This window comes from Nycticebus coucang, chromosome X (assembly GCF_027406575.1).
Source record: "Nycticebus coucang isolate mNycCou1 chromosome X, mNycCou1.pri, whole genome shotgun sequence".
Classification (NCBI taxonomy): Eukaryota; Metazoa; Chordata; class Mammalia; order Primates; family Lorisidae; genus Nycticebus; species Nycticebus coucang.
The window spans coordinates 42,515,664-42,538,140 of record NC_069804.1 but is presented as its reverse complement, the minus strand read 5'-3'; the positions used below and the strand labels follow the sequence as shown (position 1 = coordinate 42,538,140).

The window sequence follows — 22,477 nt, the reverse complement described above, 5'->3', positions numbered from 1 at the left end:
TAACTTTTAAAATTGCTATCTAATACTATAAAAAGATTTTTTAAAAGTCTATATTACCGATGTCATGGGATTCACACCTTCTGCACCTGGCTGACAAGCTTCTGCCACAGCTCGAACGTGGCCATAGCCAATAGCAGTTAGCAATAATTTGGCTATTTTAAGAGCATTGAGGTAGGCACCCCTTCGAGTTTCCATATCTGCATTTGGTAGGAAGTTATTTCTGGTTAGCATACTCAAGACAAGGGGCAGGCCACCACTTTTCAAGAAGTGAAACTGAAAATCAGGGGAATCATCAGCCAAAGGTGCACCAGCAGGCATTAACAAGGCATAGACTACCTGTAAAAACAAAAAAAGAGAGGTAGGGGGATGTATTAAAAGGTTTTTAAAAAAATAATTAACTTTAATTTATCCTATTATTGCTACTAAAAAATTCTCGACTATTTCAAAAGTTACCATATAAAAGGTTAAGTTTAAAGAACATGGAATAAATTCAAAAGGAAAAAACCAACCTCTGTTAGGTATAGCACTTGTGAAGCTGAAGGACCAAAGAAAAGTGAGTCAAGAGATGGACTAAGGCTGCTTTCTCCAAGTTTGGCATGGTCTAAACAAATAGCTCTTAATTTTTCTATTGTTGTGCTATCTGTAAGAAAAAGAGAAACAGTTTGAACAAAACAAGTCATATGCTCGCAATATTTCACACTTGTTATTTTGAAGACCATTTTAATATGGAATAATAATCTATTCAGTTGGGGTATAGGCTCAAACTTCATAAAGTACAATCAGACCTATATTAAGAAAAGAAAGCACAAAAACCAACAGGGCTCTATAACTGGTCAATCTAAACCCAAAGGGAATAATCTGCTACTCAGAGACCTCAATCAACATGCCTTCCTCAGCCACTGGAGACTGAAAAAAATAAAGGAAAATACACGTCAAAAGAAAGTAACAAAAATCACAAGCTCTTCTCTTCTCTCCAACTTCTCTATTGTTTACTCCATAACACTATGTCAACATGCTTCAATGAAAGAGACTCAGTGGTACCTAAAAAAAAAGAACCCTAAAAAGAAAACATTAAAAAAAAAAAGAAAGAAAGAAATGCTTAATGTTCCCTTCAAACCAAGTAGAGCTTTGATTTTTTTATGCTTAATGTTCCCTTCAAACCAAGTAGAGCTTTGATTTTTTTGTCATTATATTAAGATATGAGTTTCCTTTAAATTGCAGTTTAAAATTATAGGAAAAAAATAACCCCACAATACAATTAAGCATTATTTACCAAGCACTTAGATTTTACAATAGCGAATCAACTTTAGAAAGTACTTTGATAACCAAGTTATTTCTAAGGTAACTGCCATATGATTAAAAAACTACTTAATAAAATTGTTTTAAAGTAAAGGCTTCTTTTGAAGAATGAAATTATTTTAATTATCTTTTCATTTCTACAATAATGAAAATTACTATAGTTTTCTTAGGGTAAACTAATTTTATAGGCTTGGAAATAACTGCCATATCTTACCAAAAATTCGTTTGTGCTGAAATTGTTAGTTCTCCCTATTCTAAAGGGACAGTGACAACTAACTGAAAGAGCAAACTTTTCTAAGAAAATATTTGTGAATAACTTCTCATGTCATTAAATATTCATCTCCTACTGCATTTTTATTAATGATTAAAACTAAAATGTCATTTTACCAGTTTAATCACTATTATTGAGCATTTAGGTCCCCCCCACCTTTATACTAAAGATCCTAAGCAGTTAAATCTTAATACATTTCATTATGAATGAAAAATCCCAGAAGCATAAGAATTTTGGAAATAGGCTTGGTGCCCATAGCACAATGATTATGGTGCCAGCCACATACACCACAGCTGGCGGGTTCGAACCCAGCCCAGGCCAGACAAATAACAAAGACAACAGCAACAAAATATAGCCAGGCGTTGTGGTGGGCACCTGTAGAACCAGCTACTTGGGAGGCTGTGGCAAAAGTATCGCTTAAGCCGAAGAGTTTGAGGTTACTGTTGGCTGTGACGCTACAGCACTCTACAGAGGGTGACAAAGTAAGACTCTGTCTCAAAAAAAAAAAAAAAAACAAAAACCCCCAAAAATTCTAAGTAACTCATTTAATGATGTTGGATTACTTCATTTAAGGAGTTTGAATTAGCACTTGCATTTGTGAACCTACATGATTTTAGGTCCCCATTTTATGTAATATGAACAATAGACAAAATTTTTTTTTTTTTTGGTAGAGACAGAGTCTCACTTTACTGCCTTCAGTAGAGTGCCATGATGTCACAGGACTTACAGCAACCTCTAGCTCTTGGGCTTCAGCAATTCTCCTGCCTCAGCCTCCCGAGCAGCTAGGACTACAGGCGCCTGCCACAATGCCCAGTTATTTTTTGGTTGCAGTTCAGCCGGGGCTGGGTTTGAACCCGCCACCCTCGGTATATATGGGGCCGGCGCCCTACTCACTGACCCACAGGCGCCACCCACAATAGACAAAATTTTAAGCCACTCGTAATCCTGTAATCTAGAAATAGTTACAATTTTAGTTTACTTCTTTCTAGGCTTTTAGAAAGATAACTAAATCTAAGCAATTATATCAACGTATTATATAACAGTACAGAAAACTATGAGCAGAAATAGACACATTTGTTAATAGTACGTGTCTAATATTCAAACAAAACATTTGAATACTAGAACTGCCATTTAAGAACAATTTGTATCTCAGTTACCTCATCTTTAAAATATAGATGAAATTTGTAATCACCTTATAGGGATGTTGTGAGGTAAAAGTGAGCTAATTAACGCAAAAACCTTACAGGCTTGAATATATTTAAAGATATTAGTTACAACAAACTCCTATAAAAAAGGAAGTGCTTAGGCGGCACCCATAGCTCACTGGGTAGGGCACTGGCCACATACACTGAGGCTGGTGGGTTCGAACCAGGGCTGGGCCAGCTAAAACAACAATGACAACTGCAACAAGAAAAAAAATAGCCAAGCATTGTGGTGGGCACCTGTAGTCCCAGCTACTTGGGAGGCTGAGGCAAGAGGATCGCTTGAACCCAAGAGTTTGAGGTTGCTGTGAGCTGTAACATCATGGCACTCTACCCAGGGCAACAGCTTGAGACTCTGTCTCCAAAAAAATAAAATAAATAAAATTAAGTAAATAAAAACAAAAAGGAAGTGCTTAAGAGGAAAAGCAACTCATTCTGCTCAGTAAAGCCGTATACATTTTACTCATTCAGTATGAAAAATCTGTTTCCTTGACATGTGCAGAGAAAGAACACAGGAGCTCCATAGTCTAGGCTATTAGGAAATTATCTACAGAAAAGACCACAGTATTCATGATGTATGTGCATATGACTTAATAAAAAAAAAAAAAAAGAAAGAAAGAAAAGACCACAGAATGAAGTAAAGTTGATGTCTAGAAAGGAAGCTACTGATTCTATCCCTCCCCCAAATACGCATACACTCACAAAGCAATTACCCAAATGTTACACAGCTAGAAATAGAATTTATAAGCGTTTCCTTTTCTCAGAGCTCCTGCTTCCTTTCTTATGCAAGAGTGTATGTATATGCATCTACTATAACAATGATAGTGACAGAGTGGGTTAATGTTTGTTCAATTCTAAGTGTCAGTCACTAGGCTAGGGATTTTCCATGTATCACACCTCATTTGATCCCCATAAATATAAGAAAAAGTTATTATTAGCCCAGTTCTATAGATAAGCTCTGAAAAACTAAGAAAACTTATAAGGCCACAGAGAAGAAACTAAAAGGAACAAGATTTGAACTCAAGTCCATGTGAGTCCAAAGCCTATGATTTCTCTATTGTAACAGATTACTGTTTTTGTTTTCCCTCCAAAGTTGGCTGTTTCGAATTGAGGTACTAATACTTTTATTATATAAAATATGAAAGGCACCTTCTCAAGCTTCCTGTCTGAATAGCCTGGTTAAGAGCTGTCAACCTCTGATGGCATTAAGCTCAAACCACAAGATTATGGATTTAGTTATGTGTTTTAAAATTTGTTGTGAGGTTCAATCTGTATACATAGAGCAAAAACTATTATTGAGATCCTAGTAAGTGACACAATACGAATTTTAAACAACATAAGAGATAAGGATTAAACAAAATATGAGAGAAGCCCTAGATAAGAATCTATTATGTGAATTGATTTTGTTCTACAGGAATCAGAAAGTAAGATGAGCAGGCCAAGAAGGTGTTTACTTTAGAAAAAGGTGGTAATACCCTCACTAGTATATTGGAGATTATCAAAAGAAAAAAAAGAAAAAGGTGATAATAATGAAAGCATGAGACTGTTTTAAAAATTATCTGGGCCAATTAAATATGGTGTACTTAACTGTATCAGCAATACATTCTCAAAACCCACTAAAATGTAAATAAATATAAAAATAGCTAAACTCAAAACAGAAAAAGAAGAAATACTAGAGAACGTGAACCAATTATTAAAGGTGTAGAGGAGATAAAACACATAGTTGAGCAGCTGAACCAGGAAGTACTTGTAGGAGAAAAGGGAAAGGGAAGTAGGTACCTATAAATTCAGAAAAGTCACATGGGGTATTTAATCGCAGCCTGCAGCTTGGCTATGAATGCTTATTTGTGGTGGCAGATATCACTGGACCTTTGCTTACCAACTTTTGTTAGTGTTTGTATCGTTAATGTGTGGCCCAAGACAACTCTTTGATAAGCATTCATAGCTGCAGGCCACCCCAAGAGGGGTTGAAATCTGATGAAGAAGCAAGTTTCCAACCTTCCCCCACAGTAGATGTATGAAGTTGGGAAGCAGATTTATTTCTCAGTGCTGTAGAGATATAAATATGGAATGGAAGAAGACTAGGAAGCTGGATTGGCACCAATATGAACCCATGTTTGCTCGTCACAGGATACAAAAATCAACATACTCAATAGCATTTCTACAGCTAATAGCAAACTATCTAGAAGAAAAAAAATCAAGAAAGCAATCAAGCAATCCCATTTACACACCAAAAATCACCTAGGAATAAATTTAACCAAGGAGGGGAAAGGTGTCTATAATGAAAACTATAAAATACTGATGAAATTAAAGGAGGCATAAATGAATGGAAATAAGTTCCATGTTCATGGACTGGAAGATTATTAAAATGTCCATACTACTCAAAGCAATCTACATTATTTAATGCAATCCCTACCAAAATACCAATTACCTTCTTTACAGAAATAGAAAAAACAATCCTAAAGGGTGGCACCTGTGGCTCAAAGGAGTAGGGTGCCAGCCCCATATACCATATACTAGAGGTGGCAGGTTCAAACCCAGCCCTGGCCAAGAACTGCAAAAAAAACCAAACAAACAAACAAAAAAAAACAAAATCCAAATGGACCCCAAAAGACCCTAGGATAGCCAAAACAATCTTGAGCAAAAAGAACAAAACCAAAGGCATCACAGCCCCTAACTGCAAAATTTACTACAAAGCTGTAGTAATCCAATCAGGAAAATAGTGGCATAAACAGACATATAACCAAAGAAATGAAACAGAGAATCCAGAAATATATTCATACATTTACAACCACCTAATTTTCTTTTTTTTTTTTTTGTAGAGACAGAGTCTCACTTTATGGCCCTTGGTAGAGTGCCGTGGCCTCACACAGCTCACAGCAACCTCCAACTTCTGGGCTTAAGCGATTCTCTTGCCTCAGCCTCCCGAGTAGCTGGGACTACAGGCGCCCGCCACAACGCCCCGCTATTATCCACCTAATTTTCAATAAAGGTGCCAAGAACACACATTGGCAGAAGGACAATCTCTTTAATAAAAAAGGTCCTGGGAAAACTGAATATCCTGTGGCTCAGTGAGTAGGGCACCAGCCCCATATACTGAGGGTAGTGGGTTCAAACCTGGCCCAGGCCAAACTGCAACAAAAAAATAGCCGGGCATTGTGGCAGGTGCCTGTAGTCCCAGCTGCTCGGGAGGCTGAGGCAAGAGAATCGCGTAAGCCCAAGAAACTGGAGGTTGCTATGAGCCGTGTGACGTCACGGCACTCTACTGAAGGTAGAAAAAAAATAAAAAGGAAAGAAAAGAAAAAAGAATGAAACTAAATATGCAATAAAAGAATCAACTCAAAATGGATTAAAGACTTCCAAGTACTGAGCAAGGACTTTTTGGATAAGAACTCAAAAGCATAGGCAACAAAAAGCAAACAGATAAAAAAGGATTACATCAAATTTAAGAGCTTCTGCATAGCAAAGGAAACAATCTTCAGAATGAAGAGATCACAATACAGAATGGGAGAAAATATTTGTGAACTATGTATCACACAAGGGGTTAATATCTTTATGTAAGGAACTCAACAGCAAAAAAGCAAATAATCTAATTTAAAATTGAGGAATGGACATTTCTCAAGAGAAGACATACAAATGGTCAACAGGTATATGAAAAAAATGCTCAATATCACTAATCATCAAGGAAATGCAAATCAAAACCACAACGAGATATCACCTTACCATGATCAGAATGGTTATTACCAAAAAGACAAAAAATAACAAATGCTAGTATGGATATGAAGAAGGGAACCCTTATACCCCACTGATGGAAATGTAAGTTGGTACAACCATTCTGATAAACAGTATAAAGACTCTTAAAAAACTAAAAATAAAATTACTATATGATCCAGCAATCTCACTTCTGCATATTTATCCAAAGGTAGTAAAATCAATATTTTGAAGAGATATCTGCATTTCATATTTATCAACCATTGTACTTACTATTCACATAGCCAAGAATGGAATCAACCTAAGTGTTATCAGACAAATGGATAAAGAAAATGTGGTAAGTATATATAACAAATACTATTCATCTATAAAAAGAATGCACCTGTCCTTTGCAACATGGATAAACCTCAAAGACATTTAAGTGAAATACATGAGGCATGGAAAGACAACACATGATCTCTAAGTGTAAAAGTTAAGTTTTCATCTACATAGTAGAAAATTTGTATATATCTAAAAGTAACTGCTATAGGAAGACATTATTCACAAATAAAATAGCACATACACATACAAGAATAAAAGCTAAAAGATGAAAGTGGTTTGTTTCTAAGGAATAAAAAAGGAACAATGGTGTGGACGACATATGACCGTTACTACAGTCCTGCACCCTACAGGTGTAGGTAAAGTTGCTCTATAAAGGAAGAGATTAAGTATTTTAGGCTTGCAGGCCATATGGTCTCTGTCACAACTGTTGAGCTTTGTTGTTTTAAGACAAAAGCAGCCATAGACAGTTTGTAAGCAAATGAGTGTAGCTGCTGCATACCAATAAAACTTTGATTGTGGACACTAAAATTTAAGCTTTATATAATTATCGTGTCACAAAATCTTATTCTTTTAATTTAAAAAAAAAAAAACAACAAAACATTTAAAGAACGTAGAAACCATCCCCACCTCTGGAGTTGTACAAGAACAGGCAATAGGCTAGATTTGACCTACAGGCTATAGTTTATCAACCCTTGTTGTAGTCTATACCAACACAGCATGATCCATTCAGAAATAGAATTTGCCAGTATATGCTTTTATTGCCTAGCAAAATTTATCATCATTTTAACATTCTTACCTGGTGGCATAAGTTTCATAAGTACTCTTGCTCCATCTCTAAGAGGTGGCATATTTAGGTTGCTACCTAAGTCTGCAATTTGCCAAAGGAAAGAGATGTATCTGGGATGCAGTGACATTATCTAGAATATAAAACACACAAAATAATTACCTGTAAGTCACTCCCTCCTCTCAAAAACCCTCAAGCTCTTGGGCTCAAGAGATCCTCTTGCCTTATCCTCCTAGGTAGCTGGGACTACAAGGTGCCTGCCACAAGGCTGGGCTAGTTTTTCCTATTTTTAGTAGAGACGAGGCTCTACTTCAGGCTCAGGCTCATCTTCACCTCCTGAGCCAGGCAATCCACCTGTTTCAGCCTCCTAAAAGTGTCAGGATTATAGGCATGAGCCACCATGCCAAACCACATAAATAATTCTAAAAGATGATCCACTTGAGATATAAATACAAAAGAACAGTGATATAGCTGACTCTTGAACAACATGCATTCGAACTATGCGGGTCCACTTAAACATGAATTTTTTCTCCAACTAAATACAGATCGAATGTTCAGCTCCCATAGTGCAATGGTTACAGCACCAGCCACATACACTGAGGCTGGTGGGTTTGAAACTGGCCCAGTCCACCTATAACAATGACAACAGCTACAAAAAATAGCCAGGCGTTGTGGTGGTTGAGACAAGAGAATCGCTTAAGCCCAAGAGTTTGAGGTTGCTGTGAGCTGTGACACCACAGCACTCTACCAAGGGCGACACAGTAAGAAAAAATAAAAATAATAAGTAAATAAAGATTGAAAATACATTCCTGAGATGCAAAATCCTAGTATACCTGAGTGATCCACAGGGCTGACGGCAGGACTTGAGAATAAGCAAATTAGGTATACATGGAGGTCACGGAATCAATCCTACAGCTATGAAGAGGGATGACTACATTTTCCTAAATTTATATATCCAATAGTGCTATAATTAAGCTCTATAGATTAATTCTATGTAAATATAACAATAATATATCTATTGGAATTTTTAAATTTTGAGTTATAATTACTTTTCAGAGGAATTCCTTCTGAAGTTGTTAACTATACAGTTATTTGGTATTTTGCCTCACTGAACTGTAAGTTCTTGAAGACAAAAAGAACTATATATACTTCTTTATGTTAAAAGACTTTAACGCCTTCTATACAGTAGTTCAAAACTGTATCTACTCACCACTCCAGGCAAACAGCTTTCCACTTCTGGATTGGGACCATCACTGTAATGATTACCATGGTTTCCAGGAGATCCAGTTGAAGAATCAGAAGAACTATCAGGGCTTGAAGGCATATTGGAACTTATTTGTGTAAGTTTGGCTGTAATTAGCTAAAAATGATATACCATGTTAGTATCAAAGAGAAGAGAAAACATTACACAAAACAGAGAACAAAAATCTCCCCAAATCTGTATGCCATCTTAGAAATATATTTTAGAAGTATTGTCTAATAATGTAATTGCTTAACTAGTTTTGATTTTAGAAATCCTATCTTCTACTGTATTTCAAATGTCACCCCAGTTTCATTTAGTGTTATAATGTAAACACCTAACACACCCCACACATACAAAATGCTCAATGAATGAATAAAATGCAGCCTCAGGTTTGAATTTACTGAAAAACATGGTAACTATACACATACATACCGATTTATCTTTTAAGTTTAATTGTCCAATCAACTTTCTATCATCTGCAGGATCTATCAGTTCACCGCCCACAAAGAGCTCAATTTTTGTATGGGCTACGTTGGCTTTAATACGATTGAGAATACATCGTCGTACTGAACCAATTGTATCATTTGTATGAGACCATACCTCCAAGTCATCAACCTGTCTGCCCTGGTTTGGAAACCGAACTATGAAAGAGAGGTGTTTACCACGGAATGCTCTGGGGGAGGGAGGGAGGAAGAGAAGGTGGGGGAAAAAAAGAAAAATGTCATATTCAGCAGACTTTCAAATCTTGTTGCCAAGAAAATAAAGCTAGCAATTCAACACTGAGTATTTCCTTATGAAATAAGAGGAAATGAATTAAAGATACTTAATATACTACGGTGCATCTTACAAGGGTGCATGTGAAACTTACTAAATGTAGAATATAAATGTCTTAACACAATAAAAAAAATACTTAATATAGGTTGAGCATCCCTAATCTAAAATGCATGGGACCAGAATTATTTTAAATATATATTTATTTTTTGCAGTTTTTGGGCAGGGCTGGATTTGAACCCACCACCTCCGGCATATGGGGCCGGTGCCCTACTCCTTTGAGCCACAGGCGCCACACTATTTTAAATATTTTTAGATTAGGGATACTCAACCTGAATTATTTTCAGTACCTTAAAAATGAAAATGTATTGCTCCTTTTAACCACAAATATTATAAATATCAAAAACACAATCATAAGTCATTACTTACATCTATGGTTATAAAAAACAAAAGTGTCCATTTATAAGAAATCAACAGACTTGAGTAACATTTTTATGCTATAAAAACCTAACTCAATAATACTATTTTTTAAATGTAGAAGATAAATTCATTCAATAATTTCATCATTAAAAAGAACTCTTACATAAAAAAAAAAAAACTGATGGAGCTCACCCTATAAACATTCCTAAACTATAAATACCAATTTAATTACTAAATGGTGAGATCGTAAATGTTAACACAAGACCACTTGAAAATGCTTTTTGCTATACTGACAATCTGTCATGGTAGCTTTAAAGAGTTTTTTTTCCAAGTACTCTCCAACCTATTCTTTTTTTTTTTTCCCTGAGACAGAGTCTCACTTTGTCACCCTTGGTAGAGTATTACAGCTCAAAGCAACCTCAAACCCTCAAATTCTTGGCTTAAGTGATTCTCTTGCCTCAGTCTCCCAAGTAGCTGGGACTACTGGCGCCTGTCACAATACCCAGCTGTGTTTAGAGATGAGGTCTCGCTCTGCTCAGGCTGGTCTCCAACTCATAAGGCTCAGGCAATCTACCACCCCGGCCTCCCAGAGTGCTAGGATTTTAGGCATAAGCCATGGTGCTGTGCCCCACCAACCTATTCTTTTTCAGTCTAAATGAATGACATCAAAGTAATACTTTAAATGCAAAATATTATTACTACAAGGGCAGTAACATCAATGGCAAACATAAAAAGAGGAAACTGAACTTAAATGAGAAAGCATTATCAAAACCCAAACATAACAAAATAAAACCAAATTGGGAGGGGTGGTGAGAAGGTCAACTATTTAAAAAAAGATTCCAGGCTGGGCGCCTGTAGCTCTGTGATTAGGGCGCTGGCCATGCGCTCTGGGGCTGGTGGGTTTGAACCCGGCCTGGGCCTGCTAAACAAAAAATAAATAAAATAAAGTAAACAAAATAAAACAGACAGGCATTGTGGCAGGTGCCTGTAATCCCAGCTACTTGGGAGGCTGAGACAAGAGAATCACTTAAGACCATGAGTTTAAAGCTTGTTGTGAGCTATGACAGCACAGTACTCTACCTAGGGTGAGAACGTGATACTCTGAAAGATAAATAAATAAAAATAAAAAGATTCCATATGATACAAATGTTTTTAATGGATATTAAATTTTTTCTTTAAGAGACAGAGTCTCACTTTGTCACCCTCGGTAGAGTGCTGTGCTGTCACAGCTCATAGCAACCTCCAACTCCTGGGCTTAGGCGATTCTCTTGCCTCAGCCTCCAGAGGAGCTGGGAGTACAGGCGCCAGCCACAACGCCCGGCTGTTTTTTGTTGCAGTTTGGCTGGGGCCGGTTTTGAACCTGCCATCCTTGGTATATGGGCCCGATGCCCTACCCACTGAACCACAGGCGCCACCCAGATATGCATGTTTTTAAAAAAATTCCTCTCTCCCCTTTTAACTGTCCATCATCATTAATTTGCCAAATGGCTAAGAAAATACCAAATAATTAAGAATTAGCACCAGCTAATCAGTTATTCACAAACCTTGACATAGGTAGAATTGTTCTTTCCTCATGATAATCACTGTCACATTCATTTATATATTCTCTTAAGACAGTTAATACTCGAACCATTCTAACAGCTTCCTGTCTTGCACAATTAATACTGTCTTTGTCACCATCCAAAACACACAATGTGTCGTAGGAGGCTTTCAAACGATCAAAGCAAGACTGAATGAAGTCTTCATGGATCACCACCTACAAATAATGGGCCATAAAAAGACAATTCAAATTGTGTATAAAATGTAAAAATTAATTATAAAGACAGCAATGGCTAATTTAAAGGTAGCACTCAATGAGTCATACCTTAAGCAGAGTCAACATTGATGATAAAATACACTGTATTTCTTAAAAGGAAACTAGTATCACATAAGTGAACAAATAAACTAAAGTCATAAATGAACTTTAGTATTGAGTGTTAGTATCAACACAAATCAGGAGATTCTCTTTGACATTTCAACATGTAATAGTTATATTCAAAATAACCGTAATTAGCAAGGCAAGATTCATTTAGATTGTATTTTGGGTAATAGAAATATAGAGTCAACTTTTCGCTTACCTGATTGACCTGTAGCCTCGGACCAAGGTTTGTATATATCTCTTTAAGGAGATCTATAGCTCTGCTGGCAATATCATCATTACTCTGAATCACGACCTGGGGTCAAGAAGATTAAAAAATATTTTAATCTTTCAAAAAATATTTTCATCAGGCATCTAAATTCAAACCATATACTCAGTTATTTAATACACTATTCAATAATTTAATATTAAGCTGATGTTGTAAGGGTTAGAGTTCAATATTTTAATTCAATAATTATAACTATTCAAATTATTTAAATTCAATAATTCAATATTAAGTTGACATTGACGATCAAGTAAATCAAGTAAAATCAAGTGAGAAAAAGCACACCAAAAGAAATGATAATAAATGCAAAGTACAAATCTTTAATAAAGCAAACTGTTTACAAATGAAAGACATTTTACTGAGGACAAAATATGCTTTGACCAGTATTATTTAACCCTGCAATTTAACATCTTCATAAAGATGTAAACTTGTGAAGCATTCAAGGAAAAATTCAAATTAGTTGAAAAGACGTTAAGAGATTATACGAACACAGTTTAGCATAAAGGACAACCCTCCTTCTCCACCCTCAGTTTTGAAAAATCTTTACTATTCAACTAATTACATTAGTGGTTTTCAAACCATGTTCAGAACCCTAAGGCTTTGAGAAGGTGTTTCAAGGCTGACTCCTATAAAAAGGTTGAGGACAGGGAAGGGAATGAAGCATGGGGAAGCTAAGGAAAACACAAGTTTTCCTTGTTCAATTATGTTTACTTTTTTTCTTTTTGAGACAGATCCTCAAGCTGTTGCCCTGGGTAGAGCACTGTGGCATCACAGCTCACAGCAACCTCCAATTCCTGGGCTTAAGCGATTCTCTTGTCTCAGCCTCCCAAGTAGCTGGGACTACAGGCGCCTGCCACAACGCCTGGCTATTTTTTGGTTGTAGATGTCATTGTTGTTTGGCAGGCCAGGGCTGGATTCGAACCCATCAGCTATGGTGTATGTGGCTGGCGCCTTAGACGCTTAAGCTACAGGTGCCAAACCAATTAGGTTTACTTTTTGTAGTATTCCTAATATTTTGATTTTTAAGATAGGTTTCTGATGTCAAAAAAGGTTGAAAATTCCAGCCTTTGCAAGAGTGAGACACTGTATCTACAAAATGTAGAAAAATTAGATTGTTGTGGTGACATGTGCCTATAGTCTCAGCTACTTGAGAGGCTGAGGCAGGAGGATCACTTAAGCCCAAGAATTAGAAGTTGCAGTGAGTTAGGACGATGCAACTGCACTCTAACCTGAAGACAGTGAAAACCCTGTCTCAGACTTTCAAAACTAAAATTATATTAATACTATAAAGATGGAAAGATTAGCCTTAATAATTAGATATTTTATTCCAAGTATTTAAAAATATCACAAGTTGAGCAGTGCCAATAAAGTACACACTTGTAATCTAAATACCTAAATCTTTTCTTCTGTCCTCTATTTCAGTGTTAAACACTGAAGAGGAAACAGATCTACACTGAATAAAAATGGGAGAGGGGAAATATATTAACTTCCATGGAGGATGCATGAAAGATTTCTATGATTACTGCACTTCTAAGCACATCTGGAACACAAAGATTCTAAGCTGAGACAACAGAAACATCAGTGACAGGAGAGCGAGGGAGAAGGAAAAAGAAGAAAAAACTCTTTGACAAATGACATAAGAAGAAGATAGATGAATAATTACTATTCCGGACTTTTGGGACAAGCATTAGAGAATACATAATTTATATGCAAGATTGTAGTTCCTTATTTGAAAAACTACATCAGACACAGAGTTCCTACTTTTGACTTACCCTCCAAAGGTAATCTAATCCTATTAACTCCAAATCATCCATCATATAGGCTCGCCTTTTTGCTACTAGTTTTCCTTCTCGACAATTCACAGCTTTGAAGAATCGCTCAAAACATTTCATTCCATTTTCAGTTAATAGGGAAGGATCAAGCTGAAGCACATTACTTTCAAAGAAGTCCTTATTAATATCAGGATCTAAGTCTGGTTCATCCCCCATCAATTTGGAATACCACTTAAAACAGGCTTCACGATCACAAAGGTAAACTGCATTCTCAGCTAAGCATTTCCATATTTGTTTTGCCTGAGGAGCACATAGCCACAGTTGGCCATCCTTCAATAAAAATCTTGGAAAAACAAAAAAATTGGCAATTAGATTTAATTTTTGTCCTGAAAGGCAACCTATCTGTATACCTAAGAAATAATACATTTATCATAATTATATTTTATCTACAGATAAAAGGTGTTAGTTCTTTCAAAAGAACCTATTTCTCAACTTTTATCTGGTACTAAAAAACACTAGATAATAATTCATTCAACAAGCATATATTGGGAACCACTATGTGCCTGGAACAAGGCTAGCTGATTATGAATAAAGGACTCATTCCCTGAACTCTAACCATTTAATCTTTCAAACTAGTGATTCTGAAAACATGTTTAATAGGTTATTTGAATTTAAAATAAAAAATTTAGCATTTTGCTTATATGGTATCATTGGAAAATGAAGTACTCAATCAAGCCACTTTCATTCTGGTTCCACGTGTTGGAAAAAAATTGTAAAAGGTAAACTGTCTTTCACAGATAACTAATCCATTCATATTGATGAATTAAAACTGGTTAACTTTTCTTTTTTTCCCTCATTTTTTAAAAGATAGTAGAAGAAATCTTTCTTTAAATGAAAATCCAATTTGGAAATCTAATGTATGAAATTAAGAGCAGAGCTGCTCTAGTTGTTGGGAGAAGAAAACTAAGGAGAAATGAGGATGAATCTTCCCACTGCTTGTTTACAAATCTTCAGGGAACTTAGAAGCCCTAGTCTCCTAGGTAAGTTTGAAAAGTTATTGGTCTAATTGGAACAGCATAGACTTATGTCAGATAAAACTAGTTGAGTAGTCCAATTCCATCACGTACTACGAGATTCAAACAAACTACTTTAAGCCATCTGAATCTCACTAAATGGGGAAAAACATTTGGCTCATGGACTGCCATGAGTAAATATAAATTGTTGGACACAGACCAAATACACAGTAGGTATTAGAGTTAGGTTCCCTTGAATCTAATTCACACATAAGTAATAAACAGTGTAAGGACTACTATAGGTTCTTTGACTCTAAACTTTAATCTGGCAAAAGGGCTTACAACCTCTTTTCTGTTCTAATAAACCTAGAAGGGATATGACACATGGTCATCAGTAACAATGGCTCATTATGGCAATGATTCTCAATGTTGAGAGACTGATCCTCTTATTTAGGTAGCTGAAAATCAAAACACACAGTAAAAAAATTTTACTTTAAAACAAATGCCAAATTTCTTAAAATCTGGTGGATGGCATTTTTCTCAAATTATGTAACTAATTAAATTTTTTCCAATAATAAGCATAGAGTTTAATAAACAGAAGTCTGAAATTAACACAGTCCAGCAGAAAACTCCCCAGCATGTATATCAAAATAACAAACGGAATACATTTTTTTGTTTTGTTTTGTTTTTTGGCCAGGGCTGGGTTTGAACCCGCCACCTCTGGCATATGGGACCAGCACCCTACTCCTTGAGCCACAGGTGCCACCCTACATTTTTATAAAGTTGATAATCTGGGCATTTCCATTAGCATACTTATAATCTGAATAAGAGATCTTCTGCCACATGATTTTTTAATTTTTTAACAAAGCTATTTTCCAAATCTTTATTTTTATTTTATTCTTTCAGTTAATTTGAGGGTACAAAGAATTAGGACACGTTTGCGTTTATTAGGTAGAGTCCCTTTCATATTACATTTTTTGAATCTTTTTTTGAGACAGAGTCTTAACTTTATTGCCCTCGGTAGAGTGCCGTGGTGTCACAGCTCACAGCAACCTCCAACTCCTGGGCTTAGGCAATTCCCTTGCCTCAGCCTCCCGAGTGGCTGGGACTACAGGTGCCCGCCACAACGCCCGGCTACTTTTTTGTTGCAGTTTGGCCAGGGCCGGGTTCGAACCCTCCACACTCAATATATGGGGGTGGCACCCTACTGAGCCATAGGCACCACCCCATTTTTCAAATGTTTAAGTGCACATTTAGAAGCTAAATATCACAGAAGAAATACTGCCTTGGACTACATTTCGCTTTGGTTTGATGGAACATATCTCTTTTCTTCATGCCCATCAGAAGTGATAATAACACTTCAGACTGCCCTTTTTAGCCACTGTTAGGATAAAGAAGGCACCGAAGAACTCAAATCATTCTTTTGAGTCTTTTGTTCCCACTGCCTTAGTATTTATCCTTAAGGTCACTATAGTTCTCCATTTGATTGTATCAAAATATGGACATTGGTCTTTTTAAATAAACATTTCCAGGATAAACAACTATGAAGAAACAACCCTGTAGTTTAAAATGTATTATTCTCTTCAAATATTCCAAGGAAGAAAGTTTTAAAACTCAGCCAAGAAATTTTAAAGTATCCAGTAAGGAACACAAGGAAATGTGTGATACTTAGGTAACTATTCTTATGCATGAAAACGAAAGACCTCACTTAGCTATATAGCATATTCACTCTGCATTCCTTATCTGAGTCTCAAAGAGCAATACTAATTGTAAAAAACAAACCTAAGGAAGTTAAGACGTTCTTGGACTTCTTGAACATGACTGTATCTACTTCCCAGCCTCACAGTTTGTGGGTCATAGCCTTCATGGTCTGCAAATTTAAAAAAATCATGCATTATACACATGCATCATACGCACATTAACACCATTGACTTGAACTGAAGAAGTCAGAAAGTCACTGTTTATCATTAAAAGACAATCTAAAATATATTATAATAAATTGGTGGTTCCTACTCATCTATTTCCCCCACAAAAATACTTTCCCTTTTAAATTAAGAAAATAACCCGATAAATGTGTTATCAAAAATAACTCTTCAAAACCAGATGTGATGGCTCATGCCTGTAATCCCAGGACTCTGGGAGGATGAGGTGGGTGGATTGCTTTAGCTCAGGAGTTCAACACCAGCGTGAGCAAGAGAGAGACTCCCTCTCTACTAAGAATAGAAAACTTAGCCCAGTATGGTGGTGGGTGCCTGCAGTTCCAGGTACTCTGGAGACTGAAGCAGGAGGACCATTTGAGCCCATGAGTTTGAGTTTGAGGTTCCTGTGAGTTATGACCACTAGGGTGACAAAGCAAGACTGACACATAAAAAAGACAAAACATTTCCTTAATTTCCTTCCTATTAATTTTTCATGGAGAAAAAATACTGGCATAAAAAAGAAACTACATGCACACACCACTACTTTATGCCTAGGAAGGAGGGTATTAAATGTAGTATTATAGGCACCTGGATTAATTTAATAGTATTAAAATGCTATTTAAATACATGACCAACTTACATCATTGTCCCCATTACCATGTTAAGAATGTCTACAGAAGCAGAGAGAGGGAAGGAGGGAGAGGGGTGGGACCTTGGTGTGTGCCACACCTTCTGGGGGCAAGACATGATTGCAAGAGGGACTTTACCTAACAAATGCAATCAGTGTAACCTGGCTTATTGTACCCTCAATGAATCCCCAACAATAAAAAAAAATTAAAAAAAAAAAGAATGTCTATAGTGTGTCATTTCCCTTCAGCATTAACTGGTATTTCCATAACAGATCCTGAACATTAAGGAATGTGTGCCCTATTATCAAAGAATTCCAATTCCCTTTTGGAAATAGTATAGGTTATCAGTCTTCAAAAACACTGAGGTTTCTTCTATGAACAAATGTTGACATGTTGTAAGACGGGACACTTAGATGTTTGGAAGCACTTGTTTTTGATGCTTTAGTGAAGAAAGCAGCCCCATGTTTTACAGCCGACTGCTTTTTATTCTATGCGTATTAGCACCTGCCAACATTCCTAAACACATTATGTCTACCTCCTTGAAAGTAAACTTTTAGGACTTGAAGCTCTACTTCTCAAGGTATTTTCTTAATAAACTAGATAATAAATCAAGTTTGGTAAGAATTCCCTTATAATCTTTCCCCATATTCAGTTGTTTACATGTTGTTCCATTTGTTTCATTAGTTGTCACATTCATAAATTCTAAACCATTTGAGACTTGGAGACATGTCCCTTTACTCTTAAATAACAAGGCATCTAGTAATGACACAATACTATTATCTAACCCAAGGCTTCTCAACTGAAATACCATAGACATTTTGAGCCAGATGACTCTTCGTTGTGCCAAGACTGTCCTGTGTATTGGAAGATGTTTCGTGACATCCCAAGCCTCTATTAAAACTAGATTACAGCAGCATCCTCAATCCTCAGGTAAGACAACCAGAAATAGCTCCAGACATTGTCAATATCCACCTCCATCCCCTTGGAGAATCTTTATGGTACATATTAAAGTGTTGTGAATTTCAACTTTTTCTCCCAATAATGTCTTTTTACATCTTTCCTCCAAGTCCAAGATTAAATACGTGTTACACTTAGTTGTCATGGCTTTTATTCTTTAATCTGGAGAATTTATCATCCTTTGAGCTCCTTAACTTTTGAGAAAACTAGAAACCAATTTTGTTCAATGTCACTCAATACAAGCTTCTATGATAATTAGATTTAGGCTATACATTTTACTAAATAACATATGTGACATTGTGACACTATGTCCTCCTCAGTATATCATTAGTAGGCATATCATGTCATTTCATGGAAATACACATAATGCTATATTTGTTCAAGGTGGTTTCTACCAGGTTTCTCCATTGAAAACTTACCATTTTTCTCTTAAGTAATTTGTGGGAAGATACTTTGAAATTATGTTAAATAGCTTGTTTATCAAACCTTGCTCACTACTTTTAGCAACACACCCGCCCTTTTAAATTTACACACCAACACTATCAACAACTGGCACCCTAAAAAAAAAAAAAAAAAAAAGAGTAGAACTTTGCAAACATTCAGCGATACCCAAATAATAAACAAATCAAAGGGCTTTCACTACAGAGAACCTTCCAGGATGTCAAAACAAAAAACCCCAAGATTAGTAATTTACAGTGTAAACATTTGTTCATAACAAATACTTAAATTTGTTAGCAGTTAGATTAGAAGGATGATCCATTTTTAACTTATGTTGTCTAGCTGGCAGGTATCCCACTGGAAACAGTAGGACACACTGTTAACCCAGGTGTCTATCAAAATGAGTAGGAAGAGTTGGTGAATCGTGGCTGACACTAACATAAGTTGGTTTTTGCCACCATAAACAGGAAGTTTCCTAGCATCCATTTCAGAATTCATTATAAAAAAGGAAGCTCACTTAAAAAAAGATCTTCACTGAGACATGATTAAATGGTTAACCATAAAATCTACCTATTAGAAGCAGACAATTTTATTTTTACTAGAATTGTGTAACTACTATCGCAATGTCTCTATCTGGCCACCTCAAAAAAGAAAAGCTATATAAATCATTCTCCATTCTACCCTTCTTCTAGCCCTTAAGAAGGGCTAGACATTTCATATAAACGGAATCATGGCCTTTTCTGACTGGCTTTTCCTCCCCAGTATGTTTTTAAGATCCACTCATAAGGGCGGCCCCTGTGGCTTAGTGAGTAGGGCCCCATATACCAAGGGTGATGGGTTCAAACCCGGCCCGGCCAAACTGCAACAAAAAAAATAGCTGGGCGCTGTGGCGGGAGCCTGTAGTCCCAGCTACTTGGGAGGCTGAGGCAAGAGTATCATCTAAACCCAAGAGCTGGAGGTTGCTGTGAGCTGTAACGCCATGGCACTCTACTGAAGGGACAAAGTGAGACTCTGTCTCTAAAAAAAAAAAAAAAAATCCACTCGTAACATTCTTTTTAACTGCTAAATAGTATCTCAGCGTATGGGTAGACATTTATTCATTCAATTGACAGACACTGAGTTGTTTCCACTTTTTAGCTATTACACGTACAAGTTTTATGTGTGGATTTATGTTTCTCTTTCACTTGCGTATGTAATTAGGAATGAGTCATAAATTCTACATTTAACATTTTGCAGTGGCTACACCACTATACAATCCAACAAAGATGTTTGAAGGCCCCAATTCCTCCAAATCTTCATCAACACTTGTTCTCTTGTCATCCTAACAGGTGTGAAACAGTATATCTCACTGTGGTTTTGATTTGCATTTCCTTAATAGTGATACTGAGCATCTTTTCAAGTCCTGTTGGGACATCTGTATGCCTTTTTAGAGCAATTTCTATTCAAATCTGTTGTTAAGTTTTTTATATATTCTGAATACAAGTCTCTTACCAGGTATATAATTATTTTCTCTCTTTTTAGGTTGTCTCTTCACTTTTCTGATGGTATCAGGAAATAAATTTTGATATATCCCAATTTACCACCTCACTTCCCCACTTTTATGACCTGACCGCAATTGCTTTCCCTGACCCAAAGCCATGAAGATCAAGATTTATTCCTGTTTTCTTCTTAGAGTTTTACACTTTCAGATGTTACTTTAATAAGGTCCAGGGTCCATTTTGAGTTAATTTTTTGCATATCATATGAGGTAGGGGATCCAATTACATTCTTTCAACTTTGATTTTCATCAAGACTGTCTTGGCTACTCGAGTCCTTTTCATTGCTACATCGACTTTGTCAAATTCTGGGGGGGGGGGGGGAGGAAGCTGGGTTTTATAGAATTGTGTTGAATGAATCTGCGAATCAAGTTGGGAGAGTACTGTCATGTTAACGATATGAAGTCTTCCACTCCATGGACTTTTTTTTTTTTCAAATGCTTTTTGATGCTACTGTAAGTGGAACTGTTTTCTTAACTTTTTATTTTTAGGTTGTTCATTGCTAGTGTATGAGAAAATTTATTTGTTAAATAAAAAGATTGCAGGAAACAAATTAATTTATTTTTTTTTTCTTTTTGCAGTTTTTGGCTGGGGCTGGGTTTGAACTCGACACCTCCAGCATATGGGGCCAGCGTGAGCCACAGGAGCTGCCCTATTTTTTTTTTTTTTAAAAGACAGAGTCTCACTTTATCGCCCTTGGTAGAGTGCCGTGGTGTCACAGCAACCTCCAACTCCTAGGCTTAGGCGATTCTCTTGCCTCAGCCTCCCGAGTAGCTGGGACGATAGGTGCCCGCCGCAATGCCTGGCTATTTTGTTGTTGTTGCAGTTTGGGTGAGGCTGGGTTTGAAACCACCACTCTTGGTATATGGGGTCAGCACCCTACCCACTGAGTCACAGGCACTGTGTCCTGCTATCTTTTTAGTGGAATCATTAGGATTTTCTGTACATAAGATGGTGTTATCGGCAAATAGTTTTAATTCTCCCTTTCCAATTTGGATGCCTTTTACTTCTTTTTCTCACTTAGCTAGTTACCCTGACTAGAACTTCGAGTAGAATGTTAAGTAGAAACGGCTTAAGTGAACATTCTTGCCTCACTCCTGATCCCAGAGAGGAAGCAATCGGTCTTTTACTATTAAGTAGTACAATGTTTTTTGACACGCCCTTAGAAGAGGCTGACAAAGTTCCCCTCTATCACTAGTTTGTTAACTGTTTATATAATGAAAATCTTTTGATTTGGACAAACACTTTTTGTTAATCTACTGAGATGATCATGTTGCTTTGGCATTTTCTACTACCGTTCAGTGGAGTGTTCTATAGATGTCTGTTAGGTTTAGTTGGTTTATTGTTCAAGTTTTCCATTCCTTTTTTTCTGCAGACTGGAATCACTCAAGTCACTTGTTTTTTAGCCTAACTACCACTTCCTTTAGGATTTTTGGTAAGACAAGTTTGAGAGCAATAAATTCTCTCAGTCGGTTTTTGTTTTTTAACTATATGGGCATTTTTATTGAAAGTGCACTTATCGGGTTAAAATCGTAATGTGGCTAGGATACACTACAGCTAAAGTAGATAAATCCACTCCAACCCAAAAAACACATGGATCAGCACACCAAGGAGGAAAAAAAAAAACACCCCAAAACTAAAAGCACAAGCAAAACCCAAATAACCGGCAGGTGTGGTGGCTCATGCCACTCTGGGAGGCCAAAGCAGGAAGATCTCTCGAGCTCAGGAGTTTAAGACCAGCCTGGGCATGAGTGAGACCCCATCTTTACTAAAAACGGACACACTGTCCAGCCATAGAGGCACATGCCTGTAGTCCCAGCTACTTAAGAGGCCAAGGCAGGAGGACCACTTGAACCCAGACGTCTGAGGTCGCTGTGAGATAGGCTGATGCCACAGCACTCCAGCCTGGAGCAACAGAGAGAGATTACGTCTCAAACAAACAAAAACCAAACAATCATAATCATCCTCCATTTCTTACGTAACAGCCTAGATAATGATCATAGTTTTAA

The 22,477-nt window shown here is 36.7% G+C and overlaps 1 protein-coding gene across 3 annotated transcripts in view; it reads right to left on the bottom strand.

The window, feature by feature from the left end:
• The window catches only part of USP9X (ubiquitin specific peptidase 9 X-linked), a 143,646-nt gene that overhangs the window by 45,318 nt on the left and 75,851 nt on the right, over window positions 1-22,477 (bottom strand). For all 3 annotated transcript variants that reach the window (XM_053579952.1, XM_053579955.1, XM_053579954.1), the window contains exons 15-23: window positions 16,773-16,860; window positions 13,978-14,320; window positions 12,140-12,235; window positions 11,567-11,778; window positions 9,264-9,504; window positions 8,799-8,948; window positions 7,601-7,721; window positions 510-640; window positions 58-336 (exon numbers count right to left, since the gene is read on the bottom strand). In XM_053579952.1, the coding sequence (XP_053435927.1) occupies window positions 58-336; window positions 510-640; window positions 7,601-7,721; window positions 8,799-8,948; window positions 9,264-9,504; window positions 11,567-11,778; window positions 12,140-12,235; window positions 13,978-14,320; window positions 16,773-16,860 (1,661 nt within the window). The remainder of the gene's footprint in view (window positions 1-57; window positions 337-509; window positions 641-7,600; window positions 7,722-8,798; window positions 8,949-9,263; window positions 9,505-11,566; window positions 11,779-12,139; window positions 12,236-13,977; window positions 14,321-16,772; window positions 16,861-22,477) is intronic.